Here is a 19,563-nt window from a genome sequence, read left to right as displayed (position 1 = left end):
GACATGAATATGGTGAATGTTACAAGAGGTAAATATGCGTGCGTATGCGTGGAGATTGACCTCACCGTGCCTATCGTGGGCAAAGTCAGCCTCATGAGAGTTTGGTACCCAGTTGACTATAAAGGTCTTCATGTTTTATGCTCTAAATGTGGATATCATGGGCACCTGCTTAGGCATTGCCCTTCCATGAAGGAAGCTGCAAATAAACACCAACCACATACCAATGAGGACTCTAAAACGTCTCAAGTTTAGAAGGAGACATTGAAACCTTCTCAGGTATGATCACAAACCTAATGAAGAGGTAGGGTTTCCAAATTTGCACTCCTGCGATCATAGAGATTGGATGGTGATTAAGCGAAAATCATGGAAGAAACCGCTGTCTAAAAATCTGCAACTTATCAATAATAATTTATTATTAAATCCCCCTCATAAAGCCAAGGGGGTCCACCACGGACTGGCAGAAAAGATTATCAACCAAGTCAACCCGCAACTCTTGCTACATCACAGGTTGTCCACAGCGTTGACATGCAGAGACAAAAATGAGAGAAAAATAAATGTGTGCGTCTGGAGGACGAATCTCAAACCTACGTGGTTAATACCCCAAATCCCTTCAATGAATACATGGATGAGGGACAACCACTGAAACCTTCTGATACCGAAGTGTTCACTCATGAGAATGGGGTTCAACCCACCGGACCTCTATCCTAACCTTACCCATCTGATTTCCAATTTGCGGCAGGTGTAGTTATGAGTGAAGATATTGGTGCAATGATTGTAATTGGTCAGTCACAGAATGATTTGAAAATGCTAGATAATGTGGAACAGGTACTCAAGACCTATCACTACATGCACGAATAATCAGCAGAGGCTTCTCCCTATTTGGTGTTTGATGATGATAGGATTCCAAGGAGTTAAATTGGCCTCATGGAATGTTAGAGGCTCAGCAAGCAGGCTGGCTAAAGGCCATCTTCAGGAATTTGTGAATAAGAATCATCCGTCTCTTTTAGCCATTATAGAACCGCATGTGGCTTTTTCAAGGGTTAGAAAATTTTGGTCAAGGTTGGGCTACTATCTAGTTGATATTCAAGAGGCTTCAGGTCACTCAAGTGGGTTATGGGTTCTTCGGTGTCAGAGTCCAATCCTTACTCATCTTATTGAATCTAATAACAAATCTATTTCGGTAGATTTAAGAATGAATGATCAATCTTGGGTTTGCACCTTTGTCTATGCTAGTCCTGTGGCATCTTAACGTACTACGTTTTGGGAGTATCTTTCTAACTTGCATAGCAGAATGTGTGTTCCTTGGGCCATCTTAGGAGATTTTAGTGAAGTCACCTCTCCCTCTCATTCTTTGGGTTGCCAATTTATCTCATCAAGAGCAATGCTTTCTAATGATTGTTTAAACAAGTGCAATATGGTGGGCATACATACCTATGGGGCGCATTATACTTGGGTGTGTCATAGCCAGGGGGAACAAATAAAGCTCAAAAAGCTTGACCAAGGCCTTGGTGATAATAATTGGTTGCTAGCTTTTCTGGAGGCTTCCATTCAGGTCCTCCCACATCTTCACTCAGACCATCACCCTACTGTCCTTGCATGTGAAATGCTTATTCAGCGTAACGTGGATCATCCATTTCGATTTCATGCTTCATGGATCCTTCACAAGGACTATTTTAATGTGGTTGACCATGCCTTGAAACATCATGGGGATTTGTCCACCAAGCTCCAAGAGGTACGTTCTCAGTCTAATTATTTCAACAAGCACATTTTTGGTAATATTTTTAGGCGGAAAAGACAGCTGGAAGCTACAATCAGAGGTGCCTAATATCAAATGGAGGCTTTCCCTTCTTCTTCTTTAATATCTTTGGAGAAACAATTATAGGCTGATTATAACAATACTCTTCGCCAAGAGGAAATACTTTGGTACCAAAAGTCACGTGAGTAATATATCAAATTTGGTAATAAGAATATCAAATTCTTTCATACTCAAACAATCATTCGGCGGAGACAAAATCGTATAAGTGGTATCTCAATTCACAATCGATGGTGCAATGATGAAGATCTCATTAAGGAAAAAGCCAGACGCTTTCAGGAATTGTTCATTAATAATCCCTTGTGCTCCTCAACTAGCCTTGAATTAGAGAATTTTCTCACCCTTCCTGCTGTTGGGACATCTCTTATGTCTCCAGTGACTTATCTAGAGATCTCTAAAGCCTTGCATTTGATGAAGTCATATAAGGTCCTCGGGCCTGATGGTTTCCAAGCAGTCTTTTACAAGACTTATTGGGACCTTGTGGGGGAGGATGTTTGCACAACAATTCAAAGGGCTTTTCAGGATAGCTAGGTGGAGGATTATCTGGTGAAAGCTCAGGTGGTGTTGATCCCTAAAATAGATGCTCCCTTAACTATGAAGGATTTTAGGCCTATTTATTAGTGCAACGTGGTTTTGAAGCTAATCTTTAAAATCATTGTGCAACAATTACATGCCTTTTGGAACAACATGATTGGTCCCCATCAGAGTAGTTTTATTCCTGGCAGAGGCACCACTGACAATATCATTGTTGCTCAAGAGGTAGTTCATCATATGAGGCGAAAAAAGGCAACTCAGAGATCCTACAATTTAAAGTGGACCTTGAAAAGGCGTACAATCGGGTCAGTTAGAATTTTCTTCAACTCACCTTATCTAAATTTGGCTTCCCTGCACAAATCATCCGCTCATCATGAGCTGTTTGGAAAAATCAATTCTCTTTCTAGCTTGGAATGGCTCTCGGTTACCCTCCATTCAACCCTAGTAGGGGCGCTCGTCAAGGTGATCCCCTTGCCCCGTTCCTTTTCGTACTTTGCATGGAAAAACTACCAATGCTCATCTGGGATAAAGTGAACAATGAGACTTGGAAACCAATTAAGATTTCTAGAGGAAGGCCTACGATTTTTCATCTATTCTTTGCTAATGACTGCTTGTTCTTTGCCAAAGCCTCAAACTCTCAAGTCCAAATAGTTAAAGAAGTTTTGGACTCCTTCTATCTTGCTTCTAGGCTCAGAGTTAATCTCGACAAAGCCAAATTTTTCGCCTCTGCAAATGTTCGAAGAAGCAAGGTGACAAGTTTAGAAGCAATTTCTAGGATGAAAGCAACTACTGACTTAGAAAGGTACTTGGGTATACCTTTTTCTAATAAGAGAGTTCGTAAACGGGATTTTCAGTATATTGTGGACAGAGTTCAAAATCGTTTGGCTAGTTAGAAGGAAAGAATCCTTTCTAAACCAGGGAGAGTAACCTTATCCAAGTCAGTGCTTAACTCAATTCCAACTTACACTATGCAAACCTCTTGGATTCCACCAATTATATGCAATAAAATTGATAGTATCACTCGCAGGTTCATTTGGAACGCTAAAGGGGATCAGGGTGCTTATTAGAGCTTAGTTGACTGGGACCTAGTCTCAAATGAAGTCAAGAATAGTGGTTTAGATATCCGTAGAGCTACAACTCACAATACTGTTTTACTGGATAAACTCTCGTGGTCTTTGATAAAGGAACCAGATAAGTTATGGGTCCAGCTTCTGAACAATAAATATCTCTATGATAGCAATCTCTTCCATATGGTAAATCCTAGAGTAGGTAGTTCTTATGTTTAGCGATCCCTTTGTCATGCGTGGAATGAGCTTCGAGAATCTTACATAGTGCGTATCGGTGACGATTCAGCCTTTATGTGGTACGTAAGTGGCTTGAAACAGGTCCCTTAGCTGTGCTTATTCCGTGTGTGAATATCCAAGACATCAACTTAAAGGTCAAGGATGTTTACAAAGGTCGGGGGAGGTGGGACTGGAACATAGTTGCTACCTGGCTTAGTGATGAGCAGAAATCAACGGTTATTGGCACATTTGTGGACGACTCTGGGGACATGTGTGATGAGGTGATATGGGGAAGAGAGTCTCATGGACTTTATACTTGCAAGTCCGCTTGTAAATTCCTTCTTAACCCCTTGCAGCTGCGTAAAGAAGTAAGGATGAAGGATGTGTGGAAGCTTCCTTTACTCCGGAATATTCTATTTTTCTTATGGCTATCTCTTCTAGATGCGCTTCCAACTAATAAAGTTAGATATAACAGACATATGGCTAATTCCTATATTTGCCCAAGATGCAGAGACCTTAACTCATTGCTTCAGAGATTGTACCTCGAATACTTATGTATGATCCATGTTGAAGTTCGACGTTGATCAAAGGTTTCAGATTAGTGAAGGCAAGGAGTGGCTTAGTAAGTGGATCTTCAGGAACCGTAGCACCTTATTCTGTATTACACTTTGGAACATACGGAAGGGTAGGAATGATCTTATCTTTAGCAAGAAAGCTTGGAATTTTAATCATATCTTGTCAAAGATCTCTCTTGAGGTAATAGAGATTCAGTCTGTCTTGGGACAGGACAAGACTATGCAGTGTGTCCCCCATTCATTAAGATGGATACCTCCCCCACACGGATACACTCAACTTAACTCCGATGGTAGTGACAGAGGGAGTCCTGGACTTGTAGGTTTTGGTGGCCTTCTACGTGACAATAAAGGCAGTGGCTTTTTGGTTATGCTGGATCCTGCGACATAGCATCGTGTCTTATTGGTGAGCTTCTCGAGATATTCCATGGCTTGAGGTTGGCGTGGGATAGGTTTTACCGCAGGATCAAATGTTTTACGGACTCCATGTGCGCTAAATAGCTAGCAAGAATTTTGGCAGCCATAAACATGCAAGTCTACTATCTTGTATCAGGAAACTTCTGTTACAGGAGGGGGAAGTGGAAATTCATCATACGCTTCATCAAGCAAATTATTGTGCTGATATCCTGGCAAAAAAGGGTGCTAACTTTGTTGCTGGAGTGACATATGGGAGGACTCTCCTCCTTATGTTCACTTAAGCCTAATATTGGATATACCTGACACTGTTTTTCTTAGAGAATACTTTTTTCCTATTTCTTTCCCATTCAGCAAAAAAAATAAAATAAATATTTTTATATATTTCAAATATATCACTTCCATACTTATTTATAAAAAAATGATCAATATTTTTTAGTTTAACTTATAAAATATAAAAGTTTATTTTTAAATGTATTAATTATTAAATTCTTATTATACACTCATTTATTATGATACATGTGTAATTTGAGTAGTATTTACGTTAAATTTATTCATTTATTTAATATATAAGACACTAATCAATTTTATAAGTGTTTTTAGAATATAATATAAATTTATGATATATAAATACTTTTTATTAAAGTTGATGGATTAAATATTTATTTTTTATAATTATAACTAAAAATAATATTATGTAAATTTTGATGTATTTAAATAAAGTAGAATATAACTTTTTACAACCATAATTTAAATGATACAATTTTTTAATTCAGTTGTTGATTTCAAAATAAATTTTTTAATAAAAATCTATTTGAAGTTTACATGTAACTTTTCTCTTTCACATATATTCACAAATATAGGATTAAATATAAATATATTTTTATCTCCTCTACTTTAGTGATTTTTTGTTTTTTGTTTTTACTAGGTTCATTATAACTACTAAATTTTAATTTTTTTTTATCAAACCATATAAAAAAACTAAAAAATAATAATTTTAGAAATTAAAATTAATAAATTATTAAAATATAAAGATCGATATATAAATCTTTATAACTTTATCTTGCAAATGACTCCTTAAATATAATAAAAAAGTTTAAGGTTTAATTATGATTTTAATCTTTATAAAAATAACATACAAGTAACTCTCTTGAAAATAGTTAAAATTCACTCTTTAACATCTTTAAAATGTAAAAATTTAATTTTTATCTTCAACTATATTTTATTAAGTAATGAACTATATAACGGAAATATAATTTATCGTCACATCATAGTTATTTTTTATATTTTATTATTTAAATTTTTTAAAAAATTCATAAAAATATTTATATTTATAAAAAAAATTCTTCAATATTTTCTTCTCGTGCAATTGTTCAAAGCACACTTTTCTCTCTCCATAAAATACTTCTCTTACCTATAACATAGCAATCATTGCTTTTTTTGCAACTGCTAATTGAAGTGATAAGTGGTTCTACATCTCCCTTCCAAAATTCTAAAACCCTCTCCATCGAAAAAATAAACCCTAACTCTAACCACGTTGTCATGGCTTTACTAGAGTCACCATTATTTTTTCTCAATCTGATTAACATTCACTCACTTCTTTCTCGTAGGTCACCCCTTCTAAATTTTTTGCAAAAAAAAAAAAAGGAATGACACATTGCAACATGGTATGGAATAGAAAAAGAACATTAGAAAATTAAAATTCTTGAAACCCATTGATGAGAGCTGAGCCACGAAAACTAAAATATTTTCAAATAATTTTTGGTATGAACAAACATGCTTACCTGCAATGCAATAATTAAAGTAGGAAAATAAGTTAAGGTGCTGACAATTCATTGAGGTCAGCGACCCACGTTGACCTTCATTTAAATTCAATGCAAATAACCTTGATGTATCCACCATCAAGTTTATGTCATGTGAGACTTGTAACACCTTAATTTAATTTCAAATAATAAATTTCCTAAGATAGGAATAATTAAAGTTTCATTTAAACAATATTTTTCCAATACAGAGTTTCATCAAGGATTTTACAAAACAATAAGGAATTGCCAGTTTATATCTTTAACTATTATAGGACCAATCCAATTACATTGTAATTCCAAAATAAAATTTAAGCTCTATAGCAGTTTCATCCACCCCTTCACTGAGTCTGGTGTTGATCATCTTGATCACCTAAAAAATAAATGTATGGGTGAGTACTCTACACTATCCAACACATAATCAAATATAGAGTCTCACGTTGCACATGCGTCACATCATTTTGAATACAATTTACACAAGTATAATCATAAGCAACAATGTCAAGTAATTCATTTCATGTCACAACCGGTGCGCTCACTGCACCACCAACAATATTTCATGCACAAGTGCGTTCACTGCACTTAGCCACACTCACTGTGGTACTGTGATCACAGATTCATACCATGGATGATCGCTGGTTACCCCTGCTTCACGGATACTGTGTGGGTAGTCACGAGTTGTTCAGTAAAGGTAGTGGTCTGAGGTCTAGTCAGGAGGAGAGTGTGTGGCTTGTGGTGCACCCACGCCCACTGTTGGTATCACCACCACTCTCTTTTCCCCAAGATATTTCTATTGTCCTCATCTTCCACACCTCCAGTGAATTGCTAAACCATTCATAGCATCATTACAATGACATTTAACACACCTCATTCACATACATTTCAGTCACATACAATATTCATTTAGCCCCATTCACCCACATTCATTCACAACACATGGCACAAGTGCCCATATTCATTCACGTTACATTCGACGCACAACATTTCCAACTCACACATAACAATTTCAACATAATCTACATCCATCAATGACAGGCCTACATTCATTTATGTTTCACATCAATTCTTCATCCAAATTTACTCATAATAGGCTCCAAATTCATCAAAATCATACCTAACATGCATTATCTATCAAACACACCAATTCACATATCATATCTCAATCGCATTACCAAAACATAGCAAGTAAATGAATTTTCAAACAAATTGAGATAGGGTAGAGTCCCCCCTTACCTTAAATTAAAGACTCAACACAAAACGATGGTAGCAAATGGTCTTCACTTGGATTTTGTCCCTAAAACACATGAAAAATCTCATAAGAACTCGAAGAGAACCCAGAAAACAGAGAAGGGGGACAAAAACCAAAACCCTAACCATTAAAACTCACCTCCAAGCGTTCCCAATATGAATCCAACTTTCAATCTAGCTTAAGAACGGCTTTGGAGGCACTTTAATTGGTGAAATAGGATTTGAAATTGAAAGAATCAAAGAAATTTCAAAGGTAGATAAAAGAAATGAGGTTCCCTAAACCTTAAACTCCTTTAAATCCCTTTTTGGTCGCGACACTCTTGCTACAGCGAGACATTCTTGCTGCAACAAAAATCTCAAAGGGAATTCCATTCTGGTTTCTGCAGAATCTCGCTACAGCGAGACTGCATCCAGAATTGAATCCCAAACTGTCGTTCTCTTGCTACAGCGAGAGACCTCTCGCTATAGTGAGAAGGCGACAGTTTCACGCCTTCCTCCCAAGGCCCTCTCGCTATAGCGAGATTACCCTGTATCAGACACTTAGCCAAATTTTCATAATTCAAACCAGTCACAGTCTAACATTCTCAGTACACACACACACACACACACACACACACACACACATATATATATATATATATATATTCAATCTATTCTAGTCCAGTCACAATTCACATTACATATTCATACGCGTCAACATCATTACACACATATATACATCGTCCTCATGTCAATCAACACACCCTATAGGGCAAACCACACACACACACACATAGATATATATATATATATATATATATATATATATATATATATATATATACACATTAATAACTATATAATATTACAAATTTTAGAGCATTACAAAACTAACATGGAGATTGCTTATTTGTTCCTATTAGCACATTCTTTCCTCCTCCTTCTCCTCCTCCTCTTATGAATAACAGAGTATTCAAATGAACAACACATTTCTATTGGAATACTTTTGCTGCTTCCTTCTTCAATTTGAAGGGAAGATTTTGGGGAGATAAGGAAGTTAGGGTTTTTAGTTAGAGTTCGCAAGTTAAAGAAAAGGAAAAACCAAGAGAAAAATGATATACAATATTTTAGGAAAATTTTATAAATATTAATTTTTGCATAATAAAATATGAAAAATAACGATGACATAACAATGATGAGCTGAATTTATGTTATCTAGTTTATCACTTAATAAAACAGAGTTGATGACTTGAACTAATTCTTACATTTTCAAAATGTTAAAGACTATTTCCTAATAAAAAAAAATTAAGAACTTATCTCAAAAAGTGTTACTTTTATAAAAACTAAAAACATAATTAAACTAAAGTTTAAAATATAAGACATGTTAACAAATTAAAATTTTTACTATAATTAATCCACTGTAAATACAATTTTTAACTTAGTACATGTAATTTTTTTTCATAAAGATCAACAATATAAATGTTTACATTTTTAGTTAATTATATATATATATATATATAGGGATAAGATCCATTGATACTAGGTGTAAGTCTAAAAGACTTACACCAAATTCCAACTGCACAAATTAAATAATTTAATGGATGAGTTATTCGTATTTTCAATAGGTAATATATTTTTTAAATGTAAGTAAATATTAAATTTTGAATAACATACCTACAAATGTTATATATATATATAATTCAGTGGTTAAATTGGTTAAATCTTATATTCTATAAAAAATTATTAAGTAATATAAGTATAAAAATTGGTTAACTCCCTCGGTCTTTAAAGTTAGGTGGAAAAGGACTATAGCTAAGCACTCCTCAATGAGCTTTACAGTTTTATATGCTCTCAGCTTCCTCTTCTTGATAAAAGTCTCCTTTAAAAATTTAGCATATTTAGGCATTTTAGAAATGGCATCGATGAAAGGTATATTGATGTGTACTTTGTCCAATAGGTCTAAGAACTTGCTGAACTCTTCATCATAAGGAGAGTGACTCTGCAACTGTTGTAGGAAAAGTATCTTAGGTTCATAGGGCCTTGGCCGCACAAGAGATTCTTTCTTCTTTTCTTTTTTAGACTCTACACTTGAAGCACAACCTTGCTCATGGGGATGCACAGTTGTGCTTTTATCATTGACATAGGTGTACTTGTCTAAGCACAGTAGTGCTTCTATTGCAGCAGAGGCGTGCTCATCAGTAAGTATAGGCGTGCATGAGCTTTTGTTTTACGATTCTTGTAATTTCTTTTCACTTCTAAGAGTAATGACATTGCATTGCTCCCTTGAATTAGGTTCGGGCTGAGATGGTAATATCCCCATCACTCTTTGACTCAGAAGGTTTGTAATTTGCTCTAATTGTAATCTAAGCTCTGAAGATTATGCTCGTATCTCAGAAGAATTGGCCCATATTTCATATTTGATTTCTACGAATCTCTTATCAATTCTTTCAACATGTTAGTCCAACTTGGATTCAAGCTCTGTCATTCTTTTATCATAATAATGCACATACTGCATCATTTGCTCTTAAAAGTTGGGACTGAGATCTAGGGGCTTCTTTCCCTTTTGGTCTTGCTCCCTAATTTTGTATATGGAGAGGGCGATAAACACTTTAATTTTGGCTTCCAAAGTCATTCCCCAAGAGTTAGAAGTGTTACCTCGCCACCTTATACTGTGATTGCCCATGAAATTTGTCTTCTCTTAGTTAAATTTTGGACTTGCAGGAGGTCTTATTAGTGGGTTACTACTCTCTACTTGGTAGACTATGGCAGTCACTTTCCACTTGATGTCGTAAGAGTCAGCGTTGTGTCACTAGAAGCTAGCAGATGTCATCTTATCTCATCTATTAGCTTGTATGCATCATTTGAATCTTTTCTTACGAGGGACCCTCCTGCAATGGCATCGATTGTAGCCCTATTGGTTATTGATAAGCCACTGTAAAAGATTTATACTTGTATCCACATCGAAAAATCATGATGATGACACATCCTCAAAAGCTCTCAAAATCGCTCCCATGCCTCAAACAAGGATTCTACTTCATATTATTGGAAGCAACATATCTCCGTCATAAGCTTAGAGGACCTTGATGGAGTAAAGTACTTTCCCAAGAATTATTGAGTGAGACCTCCCAAGTTATGATGGAATTGGCTGGTAGTGAGGCAAACTATGCATTCATCTTTTTAGATACCGAAAAGGGGAAAAGACGAAGTCGAATGACATCGTTAGAAACTCTGTTGTATTTGATAGTATCATTCAGTTGGAGGAACTTTGTCAGATGGAGATTGGGGTCATCGTTGGGCATGCCTCCAAATTATATGGAGTTTTGGACCATGGTTATGAGTGTTGGTTTCAATTCAAAATTGTCGGCCTCTACATTAGGGGCTGCGATGCTTCCAGGAGTGCCTTTAGCAATGAGTGTCATGTAATCTTGAATTGATTTTCTTCCCTCTACCATTTTCTGCTCTCTCACTTTTTTTTCTTTGTCTATGCGTTGTTCTCTCGATCTCTGGATCAAATAAACAAGTTGTAGAGCATTTAGAACGAGTGAGCATACATTAAAAAGAATTATAATAAAAAGTATTAAATTAAAATAAAAGCAAAAGTAAATAAAATAAATACCGAAGAAAAATTTTGAAAATAAACAAAACAAATTAAAATAAATCAAAACAAGAATTGCTCAAATAAATTAAATTTGATATTTTCTTAATATTAAAAAAGTAATCCCTGGCAACTGTGCCAAAAACTTATTTGGTGGGCAAGTATACCGGTCGAGAAGTGATCAAGAGTTCTTCAATATCGTTCTTGAATTATCGTTCTACAAGGATTGTTTTCTAATTACTAAGAATTTTCTAATTCAATTGTTTGAGTGTCAAAGATATGAGATTAAAATAAAAATTTATAAAATTAATTATAAAACTAAGAACTCAGAATACAATGTACATCTTGATTAAACTTATCAGAGAGGAATCTAGGGCATATGGGTTTCTCATGCAATCCTTTACGTTATTTTTTTTATTTAATTCTAAATTCAATTTTCTTGTTATTATCAATCATTCATACAATAGTAATACCCACTGGGCATGCAATATTAATATTCTTTTATCTAAACTAACATCCCCTATGGTCATGAAAGATATTAATCTAAGAAAGCATAAAATACGTATGAGCTTGTTAATTTAATAACGATTGGAAAAGAAAAATTAGTTTGGTCTACCTAATCTTTTGTCTCGTTTTATCTTATAGATCAATTAACTAATCTACGTACGGTCACCTGATGATATAATTAATTAGGATTATACAATTATGCGCAATAGGATAAACACTAATCACATACATAAATTCATGAACATTATTTCCTATACCTCTAGCTATGAACTTAGTTACTCATGTTAAAGAAAAAAATGAAAACAATCATAAACAAAGTCATAAAGAAAAGCAAACTAGAATGAGATGAGTTTTCGGCCTTCAAGTACGATTACTCGAAGCTCCAAGTCCTGCCAAAAGTATGTCAAAGATCATATGTAAGAGAAACGAGATAAGAGGTATATCAAAGAGCATAAGATAAGATGTCCTAACTTGGTGTCATAGTATCTCTTTAACAGGGTTTGAAAACCCAAAGTTCTTTCTTAATTGGGTTTGCCGCAAATGAGCACAACTGTGCAAGGCTGTAAGCACAGTTGTGCATGGGCTCAAAGCAATCTCATGCTTGTTGAAAGGGTATGGACGTGCTGATTATTGCGAAGCTCTTATTTTTTATTAGTTTGGACCCAAAACGCACTCAAAATCTACTTGTGACCTCTTTATAATAAATAGCACAATTAATATATAAATCAATGTAAAATCCAATTAAAATAAATGTCAAACATAAATATATGGGTTGTAAAAGAGAGACTAATTATAGACTTATCAATCATCCAGGTAAAGTCAAACAAACAAAATATCACAATTATCAAAAGTTTTAACATAAAGAGCATACTCATGTAAATAATAAAGAAATCAATTATCTTGAAAGTATTTATCAATGTCACTATTCCATACCTCACTGTTTGTTTTACTACAGACAATGTTTTCTTCAACTTCAAGATCTTTTCTTCTTGTTACTTGACTACAAAGCTAATAAGTGCAAGTTTTTATAAATTGCAACACAAATTAGGACACTTATTTATGTCTAAGACTTTCATGCGTCAAAATCAATTATCATAATTTATTTTAGTTAGACATGGAAATTGAAACAAATTTAAGCTATTATTTATCATCTCTTAAAGTGTTTCTCTCAACTCTCAAGATCGAAACGAATTTTGATATCACTTTGTTAGGAGTAGAAAGAGAACAATTAAAATAATAGAAAGATTTTATTATTTTATCAAATCAAATACATGAGTATAATTTACTATTTATAATAGTAATATAATGACATTTAATTTATATCAAATAATTGCTCCATGATTACAAACTAAAAAGTCATTGCTATTAACTAAGGAATTATAATTTTTCCCTCAGAGTGATACATATTTACTTGTACCTTTTTATTTTTATAACTTATGCGACACTTTATTTATTTAAATATTATTTCTAACAATCAATTGGTTTGTGTTTTGCTCTTGTCATCCAACATATTTACCTTACACTTGAACCCAAAGTTTGTTGTGTTTTGACAACTCCTAAACAGAGCTTCATTAATAATGCTTCATTAAATTAATTTAAATTCTTGAAACCTAATCTTCCGTGCGATTTAGGAAGACAAAAATATTTCTAGCGTATAGTATGAACTCTTTTTTTCTCCTTTGTGCTTCCCAGATGAAGTCGTTGAATTTTTTCCATTTCATTGCAAATGGCAGTGGTATACATGAATGTTCCATGGTGTAATTATCCAGAAAATTCAATATTGTGAAAATTATCATGATTTCTTCTTCCTTCTCTTTCTTGATCATGACCACGTCTTCTTCCAGGTCCACTTCCACTCTCATAGTCAATGAAAGGCAACTACCCTTCCAACCAGCTAGCTTGTCTTGCATTTTCTAAATCATATGCTCGAATAAAACATTTTTTCCCCGCCCTCCATGATATATAGAACCCAAATATTTTTCCCAGATTAGTAGCGTTGACAAATCTTGACTTGAAAAAGACATCCTTTTTAACATACTCTCTTCACATGTTTTTTAGAAGAATATGCTTGTTTTTTGCTCTTTTAATTCTTGCTTGACGAAATTTATTCAGGTAGTGCAGAACATTTGTTAGCTCGGAAGAAAAGACAAATCTAGTTTACGTTACTAACAACATCAATTATACAGCGAGAGAACTTGTCCATGTAAATAGGAAAAAAATAGGGAAAGATGAGATCACCATGTAATATGTATAATTCCACGTGAGGGGTGGAAATGATATGTTTTATCCCCCTGTTCCATTATGTTAAACATGTAAGAGTACGTTTGAGAGGGAAGGACATAATTTTTAATCTTAAAATAATCATATATTACTTATGATAATAAATGTATAATTAATATATTAAATTTATTTTAATATATTAATTTATATTTTTTATTTTGAATAAATATTTATTTAAAATATAAAATTTGTTTTCTCCTCTCCTACTCTCTAAAATTCTTATTCTCAAAAACCAAAAAAATTCTCATTCTCAAGCAACTTCTAAGGAAAGCGCTAAGTTTTTTTTTTTTTTAAAATAATAATACACTTAATTTTTCAATTTTTAATGCATTTTAACATAACACGACCAAACATAAATTCATTAATCCTATCAATAATATGATTTATTGATGAGTGATCATCATATGTCATTTATCTTATACATAGAGTTTGTCAAAATTACTTTAATGCTAATTTATGAGTCATTTATTATATTTTATATTCAACGAATTTATTTTACTTGAAACTGTCGAATACTTCACAACTCTCGTGTTAATATTTATTTATTATCATGTTAATTATTTAGATAGTTATGGTCAATACTATCTTTTTTTTTTTAGAAGCTGACAATTCCTTAAATGACCTTATGAAGAGTTTTAAAATCTAATTTCCTTATTAACACATTACACAACCAATTTTGTTCATGTTTGTTTTACTTTAAACTTAAAAAAATAATTTTCTTTTTCAAAAGCTCTCTAAAATATGACCCCAAAAAACAACATTATTTATTCAACGTAAGCTCCCCCAAACTGAATTCCCTCCTCTTTTCTCATTTGTCTGTTACAGGCAATTTTTGTTTATGTTACAATTGAATATTCCCCATTCTGTTTTTCTGGATTCGGATTCCCTACAGGAACTACAGCATGTAGTTAAGCCATTTTTATACATTTTTGCTTAAATGATAAATTTTTGCTTCAGCGAAATGCAGGGTGCAATTGGCCCAAAAAAATAAGAGAATCTGGATCCTTGTTCTCCTTACCCTATATGTGCTAAGAATTGTCGTAGACCTGAATTCCAATAAGGCAAGCAAGTGGATCTCACAAAATTTTGGTAAGATGCTACAAAATCTGTTTAACACATAAAATAATGATGAAATTCAAGAAGCAACCACAGCGAGAGTGATATTGAACCCGATTCTTAAGCTTTTAAGTGGAGTACCAACTATGACCATACTACCTGTTTTATCATAGAAAGCATGCTGGCATACAGTACTACTTCACTATTACTCATTCATGTAGTTGCAAATTTATCCATTAATCCTTCCCAAAGTCCACAACAAACTTGCTGCAATGCTGTTGAATGTACAAGAAACTAACAAATGTATCAACTGAAAACCTTGATAAGCTGCTACAGTTTGAGGCTTATGTAGGCACTAAATTTCTTGTCAAATTTGGTTGAGATAGATACATAACAAACAGAACCTTCATGTTTAAAAATGATTAAAAAAAGACAGGTTCCTTTTCAAGTGTAAAACTACATGTTTATCCTTTTGGCTAGCTGTGCACACATGCCCTTGTGTGTGAGAGAGAGAGGGTGGCAATGCATCATCAGTCAGTATTTAGAAAACAACTGCCAGAGAATGATACACATGATGAAAAGAAAAAATATGGAAGAGCTAGAATTATTAACTTAGATGAAAACCAATATACATATATATATATATATATATATATATATATATATATATATATATATATATATATATATATATATATAACAGAGTTCATGTCCTTTAAACCATCAAATCGAGCTGCTGCACATGCAGAATCTAACATAAAAGGCACACATCCACAAACTATTGTAGCTACTCAAATGAAAGTTTGCATGTTGCGGAGCTTCTTGGGAGCACGGATAATTTCATTAACATTTGGAGCTTCTCAGTCATATCTACCTCAAAGGTACTCTGAATTGTCATGGTGCGCAATACTTTTGAATTCTGCAAGATATACTTTGCAAATTGAAGCTCACATTTAATGCCTTTATAATTTCTAAGACAGCATGTTTTAAGCAGTGACGAAATGCATTCTGGAACAAAATGTGGGTCCTCCCAATCCTCGTCACAAATTGCATCTTTATACTTCAAAACCTGTCAACAAAACACAAATTTACAAATAAATGCATAAAATATGCAGAAGCAAAGCTAATAAAAAAATAGCTTTAAAATACACATTTTATCTCTACAGTTAAAACTCATCTTTAGTGCAGGGACTAATGCATAATCAAATGAATCGTTTGTATAAGGACTAAAATATTGGTATTTTGGATACAAGGATTAATTTATAAATGAACGTTAACTGAAGGGAGTAAATATATATTTTAACCTCAACACAGTATAAATAGAACTTCAATTTCTGAGATTTTAAATACTCTTCGTGAATGACACTTCGAAAAACGACATTCTTTATATAAGAATGTGGAAAAAAAAACACTAAAATAAATCTAAAGTTTAGGGACGGAAACGTCCAATCAACATCAGCAAACCTTTTGAATGGTAAGATGATGAAGCTTGGGGCAATGGTTGAGCGCTTCTAGCAACCAATTCCAGCGCCACTTAGTGAACTCAAAGATAAGCTCCATGTGGGTTAGATTGTGAAACTCGGGAACATCACTGAAATAGGTACACTTCTGCACAAGTTACAAACACAAAAACACCGGAAATCAAACCCATTTTTTTTAGAGTTTTGTTAATTTTTTTCCCATTTAAAAGTAGTAAATTTTTGTTAAAAAAAATTGTAAACATAAAAATACAATAATATCTTCTCAATAAAATATTATTATTAGTTGCTCAAATTCCTCTAATGAAGGTAAAACAGCATAACATGGATTCATACCATACCAGTTCAGCGCGCAGAAAATCCACGTTATGAAGAAGAGAAAAGGGAATATCCAAATTAGAAATTTCAGCTCTCCGCAATTTGGGCAAGCTCGTAACCTCCCCGTGGCCACGGTGTCCACGAATTCCCAACAGATATTTGGTTCTTAAATCCTGGAGAATGGGACACCCAGCAATAAACTTCATAACATCTTCGTGAAGCCTAAAACTGACCCAAACCAAATGAAGCGTTTCGAGGGAGGGAAAGTCAACATAGGGAAGATCGTCGATGGCAACCTTTTTGAGCTTAAGAACGGTGAGGGTCCTGCAAGTTAGAACGCAGGAGGGCAACTTGATTCGAACGTAGCGCTGTAAGTTGTCTTTCATGTTGAGGTGGAGATGGCGGAGGCCGCGCTGAACGGCGGCGTAGACGAAGCGATTGATGGCGTACGGGTCGCACGGGGAGGAGTTGCCGCACGTGAGGCGGAAGGAGCGGAGAGGGAGAGTGATGTCGCGGGAGAGGAAGAGGGAATAGACGAAGAGGCTGAAGCGCTCGAAGGTGGCGAAGGCTTTGTCGTCGAGGTCTAGGGTTGGGAGAGAGAACCACAGTGGTCTCCATCTCTTCGAGAGAACACTAGTTGCAACGGCTTGTTTGGTTGGGAGAAAAGAGAGGATTTTGTAGAGAATGAAGTCCGGTAACGCGCTTACTCTGTCCACCGCTGGATTTCGCCGCCGATTGAACATCTCCGCCCATCAACGACCTTTTTTTTACTCCATGGTATTTCGAAATAATTAATTTAAAATATTTTAGGTTGTGGATACCTTTGTATTTCTTTACTCCATGGTACTTCGAAATATGAACTTAAAATATTTTAGAGTTGTGGAAGTGAGTTTGACTCAGACCGACTCGTTTAAGATTTAGGTGTTAGAATTTCAACCCATCAAAATTAGTCGATTAATTTATTGTGTTTTAACTTACTAAAATGCATGTTAATAACGGGTTGAGAAAAACTTGCTTATGAACCCTTCTTTATTTTTAAAAATTAAAAAATAAACTATTTATTAATTAAATATTAATTTTAATTAATATAAAAATATTTTTAAATATATTATTTATTATAATTTTTTATTTGTTTGTTAATTTTTATTGAACTAACCCATTAATTTAATGATTTATTAATTTTTTTTTAGTTTTTAGCAGGCTGAAACGTTAGTTAACTCACTTTTAAATGACATCTAATTTATTGTATTTTAACTTATTAAAATACAAGTTAATGATGGGTTGAGAAAAATTAGCTCATGAACCTTTTTTTATTTTTTAAAATTAAAAAAATAATTATTAACTAAATATTTTTTATTAATATAAAAATATTTTTAAATGTATTTTTTATAATTTTTTATAATTTATTATTTTTGTTAGTTTTTAGTGGATTAATTCATTTAACGTTTCACTAGTTTTTTTTTTTTTTCCTATTAGCAAGTTAACCCATATTTAAATGGCATGGACTAAAAATTTTAACTCATTCTAAATGAGGTGGACTTAAGCTAGTCCATACTTTTAAAATGCTTAAATGTAACATCTTGTACTTTGATTTAAATAAAATGAGGTTTATTAAAGTATAATTAGAATAGATTTGAATAGAATTTTTATATATATAAAAAAATGTGAACAATAAAACTGCTTATGAACAGTGTTGATGAACAGTAAAACTGCCTATAAACAGTAAAACTTCGTATGAACAGTGAAACCGCCTACGGACAGTGACTGATGACGTCATCAATAATATCATCATAATGTCATGGCTGACGTCACATACGCATACAGTACATATGCACAGTGTTTCCGGCGGTGAACAGTAAATTTCAAAAATTTTATATAAAAAGGGGGTTTCATACGAATTTTTTATTTCTATACTCCTATCCAAGATTCTCAAAGGTTCTGAGGCTATATCTCACCATTTTCTCTCATACTAAACCCTCATAAACTTATATTTTTCTTTAAATCTATGATTCTATGTCCGTTCTAAAGGATTTCAAGTAAGTTTCTTTAAGTTTGAAGTTAAATTTACGGTTCGTTTCTCTTCTTCTTTTTCTTATAGATGTTCATGATGTTCTTAGGAAAAACTCCGTTCTAAAGTTAAAATTTTCGGTTAAATTTTTGTAAAAGCTCTGTTTTGAGGTAAGGGAGACTCTATTTTATCAATTTGTTATGTTTATTACTTGTATTCTCATAAATCTTGTCATGTATGTGATTATATGTGGAATAATCCTTGTTTTATGAAAAATAATCAGTAAAAAGTGAAAATAATTGGTTGTTTATGTGATTTTATGATGAATACATGGTGAAAGTGTGATATTATGTTCAAATAAGGCATAATAAGGTATAATGAGGATGGTTGATATGATTTTATGATTTTGTGATATGAAATATACAAAGAGATGAATGTTTTATGTTTAAATATATTGTGTTTCATGTAAAAATTATGTGTATTGTGAATATGCCATGATTTGATCTATATGAAGAAAAGTATATGGAAATATAATTAAAAAATATGTGTGAACATGAGAAATGACATATGTGAACATGTGAATATACTTGAAAGAGTATGAGATGAAAAAAGATATGATGTAAATAGTTATAGAGATACACTAGGAGAGTGGAAGATGGAAACAATATGAGATATCTTG

General features: G+C 33.5%; 2 protein-coding genes and 1 non-coding gene across 3 annotated transcripts; 2 read left to right on the top strand and 1 right to left on the bottom strand.

Moving 5' to 3' along the window:
- The first annotated feature begins 2,760 nt into the window (after positions 1–2,760).
- Positions 2,761–4,593, top strand: LOC113859820. Its single transcript, XM_027492501.1, has 3 exons — positions 2,761–3,235; positions 3,733–4,091; positions 4,204–4,593. The coding sequence occupies exons 1-3, from the start codon at positions 2,761–2,763 to the stop codon at positions 4,591–4,593; spliced, it is 1,224 nt and encodes a 407-aa protein (XP_027348302.1).
- Positions 4,594–10,607: 6,014 nt separating this feature from the next.
- LOC113860343 lies at positions 10,608–10,714 on the top strand. The gene has a single exon (XR_003503795.1). It is a non-coding gene; the product is annotated as a small nucleolar RNA R71 (small nucleolar RNA).
- A 5,153-nt stretch (positions 10,715–15,867) lies between these two features.
- On the bottom strand, positions 15,868–17,619 carry LOC113859819 (FBD-associated F-box protein At4g10400-like). The gene is made up of 3 exons (XM_027492500.1): positions 16,900–17,619; positions 16,545–16,688; positions 15,868–16,149 (listed from the first exon to the last, which is right to left on the bottom strand). The coding sequence occupies exons 1-3, from the start codon at positions 17,617–17,619 to the stop codon at positions 15,868–15,870; spliced, it is 1,146 nt and encodes a 381-aa protein (XP_027348301.1).
- Between the last annotated feature and the right edge of the window lie 1,944 nt (positions 17,620–19,563).

Source organism: Abrus precatorius, unplaced genomic scaffold (genome assembly GCF_003935025.1).
Source record: "Abrus precatorius isolate BTA unplaced genomic scaffold, Abrus_2018 Scaffold2, whole genome shotgun sequence".
In the NCBI taxonomy this organism is placed as follows: domain Eukaryota; kingdom Viridiplantae; phylum Streptophyta; class Magnoliopsida; order Fabales; family Fabaceae; genus Abrus; species Abrus precatorius.
Note: the sequence above shows the minus strand (reverse complement) of the source record. Positions and strands in the feature narration are given on the sequence as shown.

Bases quoted from the DNA above. Each gene is read 5' to 3' on its own strand.
- LOC113859819 (XM_027492500.1), bottom strand. From the start codon at position 17,619: ATGTTCAATCGGCGGCGAAATCCAGCGGTGGACAGAGTAAGCGCGTTA. The intron at 16,689-16,899 runs GTATGGTATGAA...TAACTTGTGCAG, and splicing joins ATTTTCTGCGCGCTGAACTG to AAGTGTACCTATTTCAGTGA. The intron at 16,150-16,544 runs GTTTGCTGATGT...TTTTGTTGACAG, and splicing joins ATCATCTTACCATTCAAAAG to GTTTTGAAGTATAAAGATGC.
- LOC113859820 (XM_027492501.1), top strand. From the start codon at position 2,761: ATGGCTCTCGGTTACCCTCCATTCAACCCTAGTAGGGGCGCTCGTCAA. The intron at 3,236-3,732 runs GTTAGAAGGAAA...GGCTTGAAACAG, and splicing joins AGTTCAAAATCGTTTGGCTA to GTCCCTTAGCTGTGCTTATT. The intron at 4,092-4,203 runs GTTAGATATAAC...TCCATGTTGAAG, and splicing joins ATGCGCTTCCAACTAATAAA to TTCGACGTTGATCAAAGGTT.